The sequence below is a fragment of the Lemur catta genome, chromosome 7 (assembly GCF_020740605.2).
Source record: "Lemur catta isolate mLemCat1 chromosome 7, mLemCat1.pri, whole genome shotgun sequence".
In the NCBI taxonomy this organism is placed as follows: domain Eukaryota; kingdom Metazoa; phylum Chordata; class Mammalia; order Primates; family Lemuridae; genus Lemur; species Lemur catta.
In genome coordinates this window covers 39,851,230-39,863,517 of record NC_059134.1, presented here as the reverse complement: position 1 = coordinate 39,863,517, position 12,288 = coordinate 39,851,230, and the positions used below count along the sequence as shown (strand labels likewise).

The window sequence follows — 12,288 nt, the reverse complement described above, 5'->3', positions numbered from 1 at the left end:
AGTGCTATACATTTTTAAGCTCTACTGAGGCCTTGAAACCACAGAAAGCATATGAAGGCAATTGCGTATGTACACAATGCTTCACTTATTCACGGAAGAGAGTATTTGGAGTCACTTATAGAGGGTATGGTTGGAAATACCTACTGGAAAAATTAAAAATAAAACATTGGATAAAGTTTTGCTCTAGGAAATTGACATACCATCTCCAGAGTTGGAGGATTTGAAAAAATAATAAAGGAATCACACCTTCTGAGGAGAATCCAGGCAATTCCTTGATGGCTCAGACTTTGCCATAGTGCAAGAAATATCCCAGACTGAGATATGTACCAAGATTCTTGGTGAGGAATTAGCGTAGGGGGACCAGGTCTTAACTTCTCTCACCCAGAGTCATCATTTGATCCTAATCTGCTCAGTTTCCTTTTCCTTCTCCCTCCTGCTTCCCTCCCCAGTGAGAACCCCAGTTTCAAATGAATTCATGCAAATCAACCCCAAGTATCTCTGCTTTTGTAAGTCTCACTCTCACTGTTCTGGCTTCTATAGCTTGTGATCTCATATACTCACACCCTCCCTAGACTGTTACTGACTTTTATTGTTGGCTCTGTTGATGGGAAAGCCCGAAATATTTTTAGAAATAAAGAAGTAGCATCTAAAGTTTCACCAAACAGAGAGGCTCCCACCGTGAAAGGGAATAGTGAATACTGAAACGTTTTGACTGCCTCTTTCCTTACTGAACTCCCCTGAGAGCTGGTTACATGGCAGATTTGAGGGCCCTACGCAGATGTCCTTGTCAGCAGACAGGGCTCAGGCAAGGATTAACTATACCTAGAATGTGAATTAGGGCCAATAACTCTGATCCCAATAGGCTAAGAAGTACAGGAGTGGGGAGGGCGGAGGCGAAGAGGTCAGCTGGTTGGAATTAAACACACTGGTACAAGGATCTCTGGTGGGGCAGACACAGCAAATGTGGACCATCATTAGAAACTGAGGTTGTCAGAGGTATGTTTCTGCTGAAGTTCTGAATCAGGGAAACCAGAGGCAGGAGAGGACCCGCAGGTTCACAGGCTGGCATAGGTCGCAAGTGGAAATTTCAAACAAAGAGAAGGGGTGGCAAGGTTGGGGGGCGCATATTAAATGTTTGATGGTGTAAGGTGGATTTTTTTTTAATCTCACTCATCCTCCAAGTAATCTTGGCTGGGAAATTAAAATAATTCAATTGGCCAATATATGCTTCACCTGTTACCTCCTGCAAGGTCTGGTCAGCATAAGCAGCTGACAAACATTGAGTACCCATGTGTCAGGCTCTGTCCTACGCCCGTGAGATTTTGTGAAAATGCACACAACGTAGTCTCTACCTTCAAGGAGTCCCTGGGGTCTGATAGGAAAGACTGACAATGGATGAATAAATATAAAATGTCAGGAAGTGATAAATGCTCTAAGAAATATAAAGCAGAGTAAAGGAAAGGAGGGTGTTATGTTTAACATAGGATGCTCGGGAAAGATTTGCCCTTGACTGTGATGTTGGAGCAAGTGCCTAAATGAGAAGGCAGTGCCTACAAGCATAAATCTCAGGATCTCAACCTGGGGCACCGAGAGGTGGAATGGACCAAGTGTTCTGATCCTGAGACTTAGTGTCTATTCGCGGAATGTTTTCATAGGTCCCTGTAGAAACTAGCTTTGATGAACCCAAAGAGCTATCTGAGCACAACCATGAAAATCAGACCCTGGGGCTAAAAGGGTTGTCTAAAGGCTGGTAAACTTTCATTCTCACCCTGACAAGTCTGAGGGCAGAAAGCTACGTACCCACTGGGATTCTAATGTAGCAACACAGACAGCAGAGAGGCACCCAGCTCCAGTAAATAACATCTACATTCTTAGCTGGAGGCAGGGCAATGCTTTTTTGTCACCCTTTATACTGCAGTGTGAATAATGTACTTCTGCCTGAAATTCTACATCCTTTTGGCTCCTGGTCAGACTCAAACTGTACACTAACATTCACACATGTCCCTTCTCACTGGGTGGGTTCATAAAGGTGGACTCAAAGCACTGTATGTTTCACCCTCTAGGGAGGACAGGCCAGAGATGGAAAAGACACTGTTCAGATATTCTAACCCAAACTGCAGAAGGGCCATATTGTGACACTGAGAATTCTGGTGCACTTGGCCTCCCCTGTATTGCAGTGGGACTCAGCCTGTAGCACAATGTACCTTTTTTGTGTTCTACTCTGGTCTGACAACATGGCAAGTAGGAGGTCCTGGCTTGTGTGTGTAATTTAGAGACAGGTTTTGTGCTCAACTGCTAAGCTTTCTGGTGTTCAGCCACTGGGACATATGGAGCTGAACTCTCAGAATCTCTGCAGGATTGGGAGGAAGAAGGTGGAAAAACAAAACAGGTTTCCAAAGTGCTTTTTACTAAACAAATGATTTCTCCAGCTTGAATGTGCTCCCCTGCTCCCCCCAGTAGAATATGGTGCTGATTCATATGTATGGGAAGGATAATGAGGATTTCAATTTTCAGTTCATCAAGGGAATCACTCAATAATAGACAGATTGGGGGCCTACTAAGTACAAGGTGTTATGGTAGCTAGTAAGAGAAATACAGAGCAATACAATACAGAATACACAAAAATGACAACAAAACAAGAGCTAAGTAGCATTAAAAATAAAAAAAAAAGAACAAAGGCAAAGATGTCAGTAAGCAGTTAATGAGTATTATAATAAATGACGAGTTGAACTGACAGCTGTTAATTCAGGTATTTGAATGAACTGTATTGACCCCAGAAGGTTAAAGCCCAACCTCTTTTTATGAGACTAAACAGGGACTATTTAATATAGATAAAATTTGGACAAGCAGAGATGTGAGAGGAGGACATTCCAAGGGAAGTGATTCTAGACCAAATGTAGGCAGAAGGGAAATTAAAAAATATGAAACTGGATCAGGCATGGGCATAAGACTAGCCTTGCAGATTTCCATAACTGGATTACCTCTCAAAGCCACATGGCCTTGGACAGTACCTGTCATGCTGCAGACGCATGCTCAATAAGCTTTTGTGCTGAGAAAGAGTTGTGAAGTACTGCAGCAAGAAGGAAATGGGCAAATAAGCGATCATAAACATGCACCCCATTGCTACCTTGACAATACGTCATCCTCCACTTAGACTAGAAGAGTCTTACAACAAAGATGGTCTATAATTTGCTGAAAGCCCACCACACCCCAATTCTTAAGAATTGTATTTAACCAACAATGAATACACTCTGCAATCAAGGAACAATAGGAGTTACAATCAGAAGTCTGGAAAGGACCCTGGTTTTTGCCAGGTGACTCCACACCATCCCAGAAAGACTTATATTCTCTTCCTAATTATTAAGATATACAGATCAAAGACTTCCACAACCATCCTCATTTTGGCAAGAAATAATTTTGATGGACAAGAACCTGTCATTCTGTTTAATTCAACCAACATCTGTTAAACGTACAATTGTAAGACACTGGGCTTGTGTCATGGCAGATGCAAAGTTGAGTTAACAGTATTGCTGTGTTCAGAAAGTTCATCATCTAGTAGAGGAGACAGGCATGTATGCAAATAACTGTAAATCGAGGCAGTGAGTAATAAGGGCTCTGGGAGAGCATGCAAAGCTACAAGCTTCTTGAGGGCAATAACTGTCTTTTTCATCCTTAAATTCCAAGAGCCTAGCACAATCCCTGGCATATAGTAATTTCCCAATAAATGTTTGTTGAGCTGGGAAAGACATGCAAAAGGCTAAAAGAAAACAATATGAGAGATGGATTCACAAGAACTAAAGTTAGGAACAATCTTCTGGGTCTGATTTAGGGCTTGAAGGTAGGGAAGGAAACTTGAGTCATGACGTGATGCAAGAAAATCTCCTGCCTCTTGCTTGCTCTGTAGTGGATGTGAGTCTATCTGATGAACATCCTTGCTATAATATTTCCACACAAAGACAACAAAAAAATTACTTCTTTGATTTTTTTCCTCCAAGCTAAACACAACCTCCTCCTTTAATCTTTCCTTGTAGTACCTTTTTTCTATTGTTTCATTCCATGTTTTTGCTTTTTCTCTGAAACCTCCTATAATGTCTCCATACTAAAAGAATTATAGAACTCCTTATAACTCTATCGACTCCTACAACTTGTAAAAACACTTCTATGCCCATTATCATATTTGCTTCTCAGAATGATGATCAGTGAGGTGTGGAAACTACCACCTAGAGGAGGTTTTTGAGGTGGGTCAAAAAAGTCATAGTATCTTCATTATAGAGAGAAAAAAAGGCAGGGGCCACATTGTGGTAGACAGAATAATGGCCCCAAAGACGTTCCTATCCTAATCCCCAGGAACTGTGCTCTTACACAGCAAAAAGAAAAAAGACTGTGCAGGTATGATGTAGTTAAGAATCTTGAAGTGTTTACCATGGATAATCTGGGTGAACTCAATGCAATCACAAGTGTCCTTGCAAGTGAGAGCAGGAGGCGGAAAGTCAGTCAGATGTGAAGATGCCTCACTGCTGGCTTTGAAGATGGAGGGGAGCCATGAGCCAAGAAATGCCAGCAGCCTTCTGAAGTTGGACAAACTAGGGAATGAATTCTCCCCTAGAGCCTCCAGAGAAAGCGCCACCATGCTGACATGTTGATTTTAGCCCATGGAGACCCATTTCAGACTTCTGACCTTCAGAGTTATAATGTAACACATTTATGTTATTTTAAGCCACCAAGTTTCTGGTAATTTGTTACAGCAGCAATAGGAAACTAATACAGGCATGGTTTAAGATCTTACTGAAATTCTCATATAGCCCACAGTAATCAGTGCTGAGTCTAGAACCCAGGTTGGCCAGGCTCTAGCTGCCACTTGGCTCTGTCTTTCTTGGAGCTACCATGTCTCCTCTAATTATTCTTTTCTTCCCACACACGCTCTTGTTTATCACAGTGCCTTGTTTATTTCTCTCAGATCACTTATCATCATGTGTAATGATTTTATTTACTTGGACATTAATTGCCTTTCTCCTCCCATCAGAATGCAAGTTCCGTGAGAGGACAAAGGCCCTGAATTTGCTCACCCTTGGGTCCCTAATGCCTACAATAGCGCCTGGAAAACAGTAAGTGCTCAATACATATCTGTTGGAAGAGTCATACCCTCAAGGTAAGAGGACGTGACAGCTGAGTAAAGCCACAGAAGCTGAGATAGTGGCCAATGTCCATGGCAGACCCAAAGGATCGGGAGTAATCTGTATGCACCTGCTTCTTAGGGAAGTTGAGATAAAAACTGGGCGACCAGTTGCTGTCCCTGAGGGCCCCAGCAGAGGTCCTCTCCTCGTGCTCAGGTGAAGCAGGAAGCCAGATCCTGAGAGATCACACTGTGGTGGCACTTCACTCCCATGCTCCTCTTCAATAAGCTGGTCTCCCAGCCCCTTAAGCACTTTGTTTCCACCCTGCATCTAATTGCTTTGGGATAATTATATCATTAACTCTTTGTAATGAATAATAAAAAATAAATCACATTTGTGGTGGGCTGTGGAACAAGATGCCTAGATAAGCAATTTTCACCTACTTTCTCTTCCTCGTCTTTGTCTTCATTCCCCTCCTTTCTCTAACCTTCCGAATTAGAATTTCAGCCAAATGGGGACCAGGAATTGTATTTTTAAAAGGGTCCCTGGGTGATGATGATGATCAGTGAGGTGTGGCAACCACTGACCTAGAGGATCAGGATCTTCTGAGACTAAAGCAGACAGGGAAGAACAAAGTCAAACAAATTACAAAGATCTCCATATTTGCATAGTTCTTGCCTCCAAATGGCTCAAGGGATAGTATCTTGCTCTCCTCAGTAATTCTAGGGCAAGTGCTATATCTTTGAATGTTCAAGATGGGGAAATGGCACAAAAAGTCCCCTGGGGAGTAGCTGGATTCATCGCTAATGAATTGGTACTAATCTGAAGGCAGCTGGAATCAGGAGGGAGTGGGGGATAGTTTGGATGCTAATCCAGGTCACAGGCTCATTTCTGTAAGCAGAGAGAGCAAGACCAGCTCCTGCAGCTCTCTGTTTCAAGCGGGGCCTTATTGACATCTTATTCCTCTGCCCCCTCCTCGAAGAGAATCCAAATTTTCTCTTTGGCGCTGGGGCAGCCAGCCTGGCTTCCCAGGAGGCTCCCGGATCATGAGAGACCTACCTCTACTGAGAACAGAAGGGAACCCCAGGGATCCTTCATCTTGGTCACAAATAAGCAGACTTCCAGGGACATGAGGAATATTCATTACAGCGTGTTTCCATTGATATATAGGTGTTCAATACTTGTTCAATTATGAATTGAACTGCCTGCTATGGGGGAGGCCATTAACACATGTAGACATGCTTCCCCATTAACGGGAACGAAAGACTTGGATTTGTCCAGTGTATATTATTAGCCAACGGCAAAAAGCGTTTAACAGACACGGACTTTGGTGCAGTGTACATAAACTTTCCATAAACATGCTCCAAAGAAGAATCATGTTACTTTTTTGGCCTTCCTTCAAATCTAAATTTCAGCTTCTCAACGTGTTCCTTGTTAATTATAATGAACTCATCCAGTATTAACATGTAATAGTTGTGATTAATGGGTTAGTGCCCCTGTGGCCTTCACATCATCACAGTGAGGCATTCTTTTTGGCAACATAAAGAACAAAGGAGAGAAGACTGCAAAAGAGGAGATGGGAAACCAAGGTACCCTTAACTTTGTGCCCCTTCCTATTCCTGTCTGCTATGATTTTACCTGGCCTGCAGACTGGCCTGTGTGTACAAACTCCTGCCCTGGGGCGACAGCACAGATCAACCTGCCGTTTCTCTAGGCCTGTAGATGCAGCCATGCCTTGGCTTCCTGACTTACAGATAATCTCTCTGAATTTCTAAGACATGATTCCCTACTAAAGGGGAAGAAAACCTGTGTTTCTTTTTCCCCCTTAGGGTGATGTTCCAAACACTTCCATTGTCCCCTCAAGTTGCCGAAAGTCTTTAAGTCTACTTAAGTGCCCTACTCTACAAGGTTCTGTGGGAGCAGTCACAAAGGGAGAGAAAGAAAACCGGGCAAAGAAGGGAGTTGCACAAGAAATGGAGGAAGGACAAATGCAAATCTTTCAGGTTGGAGTGTGTGTGTGTGTGTGTGTGTGTCTGTGTGTCTGTGTGTGAGTATGAGTTTGTGGGGTTTTTTCCTAGAGAAAATATAAGCTACTCGGTCATAAGAAATTCTACCTCTAATAGAATTTCTGCAGTAAACCATCACACCTGTAGGCTTTTATTTTTCACAGAGGACCCTGTAAAATCCGAGGCAGCAAATCAGAATTCTGTGCGGTTTAGAGGCAATGCAACCACAGATTCCAGCCAAGAGGGAAAAGATCAATTATCCCATTCTTTACATGCCCAGTCTCGTACTCAGAAAGCCCCGTGTAAGTGAAATGTGAGCCACAACCATGGCCAGGGCAGAGGAAACATAAGCTGCAAACCTGCATTACGCAGAGCGAATGTCCTTTATGGTGCTGGTGCAGGAACAGCAGGGCTAATACCCACTTGCCTGACGGGCATGATGAACAAGAATTTCTGAATGACGTCATTCCATTTCAGAGACCCGAGCAGGCCCATGGGCTGGTTGAATCCATCCATTTAAAACCATTCAATGCTGAGAGTCCAGCCTTGTACTCTTGGATACCTTTGTGCACAGGACAATCGAGGAAGATTTGAGATCCAAGATGGTGAGATGCTCATCTCTGTCTCTCTCATGATCTCTCACTGCCTCCACTGCTCTCTCAGTTCCCACTCCCTCCACATCACTGACTGCAGTTGTAGCCAGCTCCTAAGCAGCCCCCTAAAGACGAGAATTGCTAGATCTCTGAAGGATGCCATCAGAATTTACCTGGGTTAGGTGTGCTTGAGAGACACTTCAAGTCTTTTTTTTCACCTTGTAATCACATGTATCTGCCTGTCTCCTGCATTTGACTGAGCTCCTCCAGGTCAGGGAGCTTATCTGGTTGTTCACAGTGTCCTCCGCACCTCGCCCAGTGTCTGGCACCTAGTAAAAGCTCAACAAAGCTTGTTGAATAAAGAAGCTGGCAATATATCATTTGCCCCTGACGTGTTTAATCGTCCACACGCATCTGGTTTTGTGGTCACATGCAGTGCCCCCAGCTATGCTAGGGAGCTCCTGTTCTGTAGAGCAGTAGTCCCCAATCTTTTTGGCACCAGGGACTAGTTTCATGGAAGATTAATTTTTCCACAGACTGGGGGCGGGGGAGTGGGTGCCTGGTTTCAGGATGATTCAAGAGCATTACATTTATTGTGCAGCTGAACCTCTCTGCTAATGATAATCTGTATTTGCAGCCATTCCCCAGCACTAGCATCACTGCCTCAGCTCCACCTCAGATCACCAGGCATTAGATTCTCATCAGGAGCCACAACCTAGATCCCTCGCATGTGCAGTTTACAGTTTACTCCTGTGAGAATCTAATGCCACTGCTGATCTGACGGGAGGCAGAGCTTATGCGATGATGCGAGCAATGGGGAGCGGCTGTGGATACAGATGAAGCTTCACTTGTTAGCCTGCCGCTCACCTCCTGCTGTGCGGCCTGATTCCTAGCAGGCCACGGACCAGTACTGGTCTGCGGCCCGGGGGTTGGGGACCACGGCTATAGAGGGATGGTTAAATTCATATTGAATTCAGGTATGATGACATTTTTAGAGCCTTCTCTATACAAGATTTGTAACAGTTATTCAGGGTACTCTTTGGAGTCCCCAGGTGGTGGGTGGCAAATAAGGGGAGTAGCAGCCACAGCAGCCTTTATGAACACGAGGCCTATCTAAGCTGAGGAACAGCCCAAAGATGAGCATGGAAGGGAGAATGACACAGGCTTCACAGACAGGGATGAGGGGTAACGCTGGGAGGTGTCATGATGTAGAAATGACTCTTGCAATTCTGTGGGCCACTGATTCCCTCCCTATTCCTGCAAGGTTCCGCTTCTGCCAACATCGCAGAAGGCAGACCCTTCTCTCCCTCCTGTCCATACGCAGTGTTCTCTGCGTCAGGCACTGCGCTAGGAATGGCAGACAGGCATGAATGAGAACCCGTCTCTGCCCGCGAGCACTCACAGCTAGGCTGGGAGGAGTGATGCGTTAGCCAGCAACTGACACAGGCTGCTCTGTGGTTTGACTCCAGTGGGGTATGGGAGGGGAACCATCTCAGAAGGAGGGTGGAAAAAGAGTCTGATCCTGGCTTTATTATTATTGTTTAGCAAGTCACCCCCAGGTTCCTTATCTGCAAAATGTCGATCATAATACCTACTGTGCCTAACAAATACTGTTGGGTTGTTTTACATATTTACTGAGATAATGCATGGGAAAGCACATTCAAAAGGATAAAATTCTATAGAAACCAGGCCTCTTTTCCTCCTCCTCCTCCTCCCCATCATCATCATCACGTTTTTGTCTATTTGAAGTCAAACATGTTTGTGCATGGGACAGAGAGAGAGGGAGAGAGAGACTGCACATGCACACGTGTGCACACACTTGGCGAAAGGGCATGAGACAGAAAGGGAAGGAGGATCACTGATCACAGAAATACTTACAGGGGTCAGTGTGGAACCGGAAATCAAATGCTAAACCTTCCACGATTTGTGTATCGAGCTCAGACGCAGCTTTCTCAAAATATTCTCCATCCTGGGCTTCTTTTGCTTTTCTGTTTCCTCTACTGCTAAGAATGGTGGTGGCCACATTAATTGGCATCTGTGCCCTAAGTTGGACCCTTTATTACATATCACCGGAGCCCCATTTTATTATTTTATTTATTTATTATTACCTCCAGATAAAGCATTATCTGCTTGTGGCCATTAAGCCGCCACTTTGGAAGAAATGACATTACTGGCTTTTCCGAAGAGGGGGTTAATGAATTGCCCTTGAATGACCTGAAAATTTCATTATTTATACAGATTCTTAGGGGGTAAAGACAGGGAGGCAAATAAACAGAGAGGAAAAGGGACAGATACTGGACAGAGACTGTTTATGGTTACTCGAGCAGAAGCACTTCACCTTGTACAGGGTGATCTTCAGGCTGTGAGGTCCTGAGCCACACTGTGCAGAGATGGTGCAAAAATACTTCTACCCATTGCCACGTCTCAGCCTCCTGGGAGGTATTAGGGGAAGGTGCAGGAGAGGAACACGGTGACATCTGTAACACAACAGTTGCTGCTGCCGGAAGAAGGCCCCGATCCCAATTAGGCCAATGTCCATTTTACAAAAGGGGGCCTGACATCTGTGTGCCCAGGGTCTCCTGGGTCTGGGCTGCGGGTGCGGAGGGGACAGGGAGGTTCCGCCGTGTGTGTGTGCCAGGCTGACATACATATCGTGAAATTCAAAATGCATCAGTCCCGTCCGCCCGTTCTCTCTTCTCCATGTCATGAGCAGTTCGTGTTATTTATGGCCCCCAGCAGCCCTTGACATGTTACTAATGGTGAACTGAAAGGCAATGAGTAAAGTTCCTCCAGCGAGAGAAGAATAAAATGAGGCCCTTAATCATCTCCTCTTCCCTTTCCTTGTCATAATCCAAAAAGGCTTCTTTTTTTGTGCCGTGTTAGACCCAGCAATAATCTGAGTCTGGCCATGAGGCTGACGAAGAAAATGAGGGATCAAAGCATTCTTTAAGGGATGCTTACCTGCTGGGGGACCGAGGGCCTCGGTTCTGGCTGTAACTGCACCGGCGGGCAGGACAAGAGTGGGAAAGAGGCCCACGATGGTCCCCAGCCTACAGAGACTTCCGGCTCCACACACTGAGCAGGCACTCAGACTTCGGTAGCCTTTCAAGGGACGCTGGAGAAAGTTTTCCTTCTGGCATGGCAGTAATCCTTTTGTGATACACTGAGTCATGAGCCGTAGCTACCTAGTAAGCACCTGTGGTGTGCAAGTTGTTACACCGGGGGCTCTGAGGGATACAGGATGCTGTCCCTGGCTGCCTGGAACTCAGAGTCTAGTTGAAAGATAAACTAGAGAAACAGAGATGTAAGATTTCCTGAGAGAAAATGACAGCAGTTAAAGGAATAGCAGAGAAAGCAAGTACTGTATCAGGATTCAGATGGGGGAGATGTTACTTTAGACTTTAAAAATTAAAGAAGGCTTCAGGCAGTACATTGTGCTTAAGTTGGACCTTGGAGATAGGAAGTACTTTGAAAGTGGAGAGGAAGACAGTCATTTCAGATTGGCTGGAATACAATGTAAACCCAATCCTGTGTTCATTCTGCAAATATGGCTGAGCAGTTCTCATGTGCCAGGCCCTGTGCTAGGCCCTGAGGATGGAGCGGTGCTCAGCACAGCACAGACAGGGCCCCCGTCCTTAAGGAGCTTATGGTCTCACTGCAACATGAATCAGCTCACGGGCATTGCTACAGTGGAGGCATAAACCAAATATTCCTGGAGTCCAGGGAAGGCACTGGATTCTGAGTAGTGTGATGAGGAAGACCTTCCCAGCAGAGGTATCATTTGAGCTGAGCCTGAAGGATTCCAATATGGGAAACAAGGTTAAGAGCAGGTTAGGGTGAAGAATGGGCTCAAGCAAAGTCACAAAGGAATAAAAGTGCCAGGCACATTTGAGGGTCAATGGGACTGGACTGTAGGGTGCGTGGTTCCTATATTATGGGATGAGGCAGGCAGGCACCGAATGCCACGTGGACCTTGTACTGTAGGTGGGGGCGGGTGGAGCTGCTGAGTGTTTCTGAGAGGACAACTAAGCTCGATGAGAGCACATGTGGGTACAGGCACAGGGGAGAAGATGGGGGATAAAAGAAAAAGGCTTGGACAGCACGGCCAGCTGGTGCAGTCATTTCAGGCCCAGTTCCTACAGGCCACCATAGAACACACAATCTCCTCGTCTCTTGCTGACTCAGGGTTTTCATCTGCAAATTAGGGGAATCACACTCACTGCTTCTTGAAACCTTTAGTAAAGTTCAGCCTGAAAGGTACAGAGTGTTGATGGGCAAAATTACCTGGGCAATTACATGTGGTCTCTCTCTCTGTTTAAAGTGTATGGGTGATTTGTTGAGCAGCACACAAGGAAATCATGCTAACAGGTTGGCCAATATGTTAAGAACATAGCTCTCCCTGCATGGTGCCATTTCAATTATTGCTCAGTTAGAACAAAGTCTTTTCTCTGGATTCAGTGGTCCACTATTGTTGGATTACTTATGAAAGAGGACTGATAGGCTGAAGCTGTTTTCACTTAGGATTTGTATGACATGTTCATAACTGAAATGGAGAGTTGCCATAGTTACCTGTGT

General features: G+C 45.0%; 1 protein-coding gene across 1 annotated transcript in view; it reads right to left on the bottom strand.

Annotated features, from left to right (window-relative positions):
- The window catches only part of MAML2 (mastermind like transcriptional coactivator 2), a 133,726-nt gene extending 123,978 nt beyond the window's left edge, over positions 1 to 9,748 (bottom strand). Inside the window, exon 1 of the mRNA XM_045556929.1 lies at positions 9,592 to 9,748. Within this exon, the coding sequence (XP_045412885.1) occupies positions 9,592 to 9,748 (157 nt within the window). The remainder of the gene's footprint in view (positions 1 to 9,591) is intronic.
- Between the last annotated feature and the right edge of the window lie 2,540 nt (positions 9,749 to 12,288).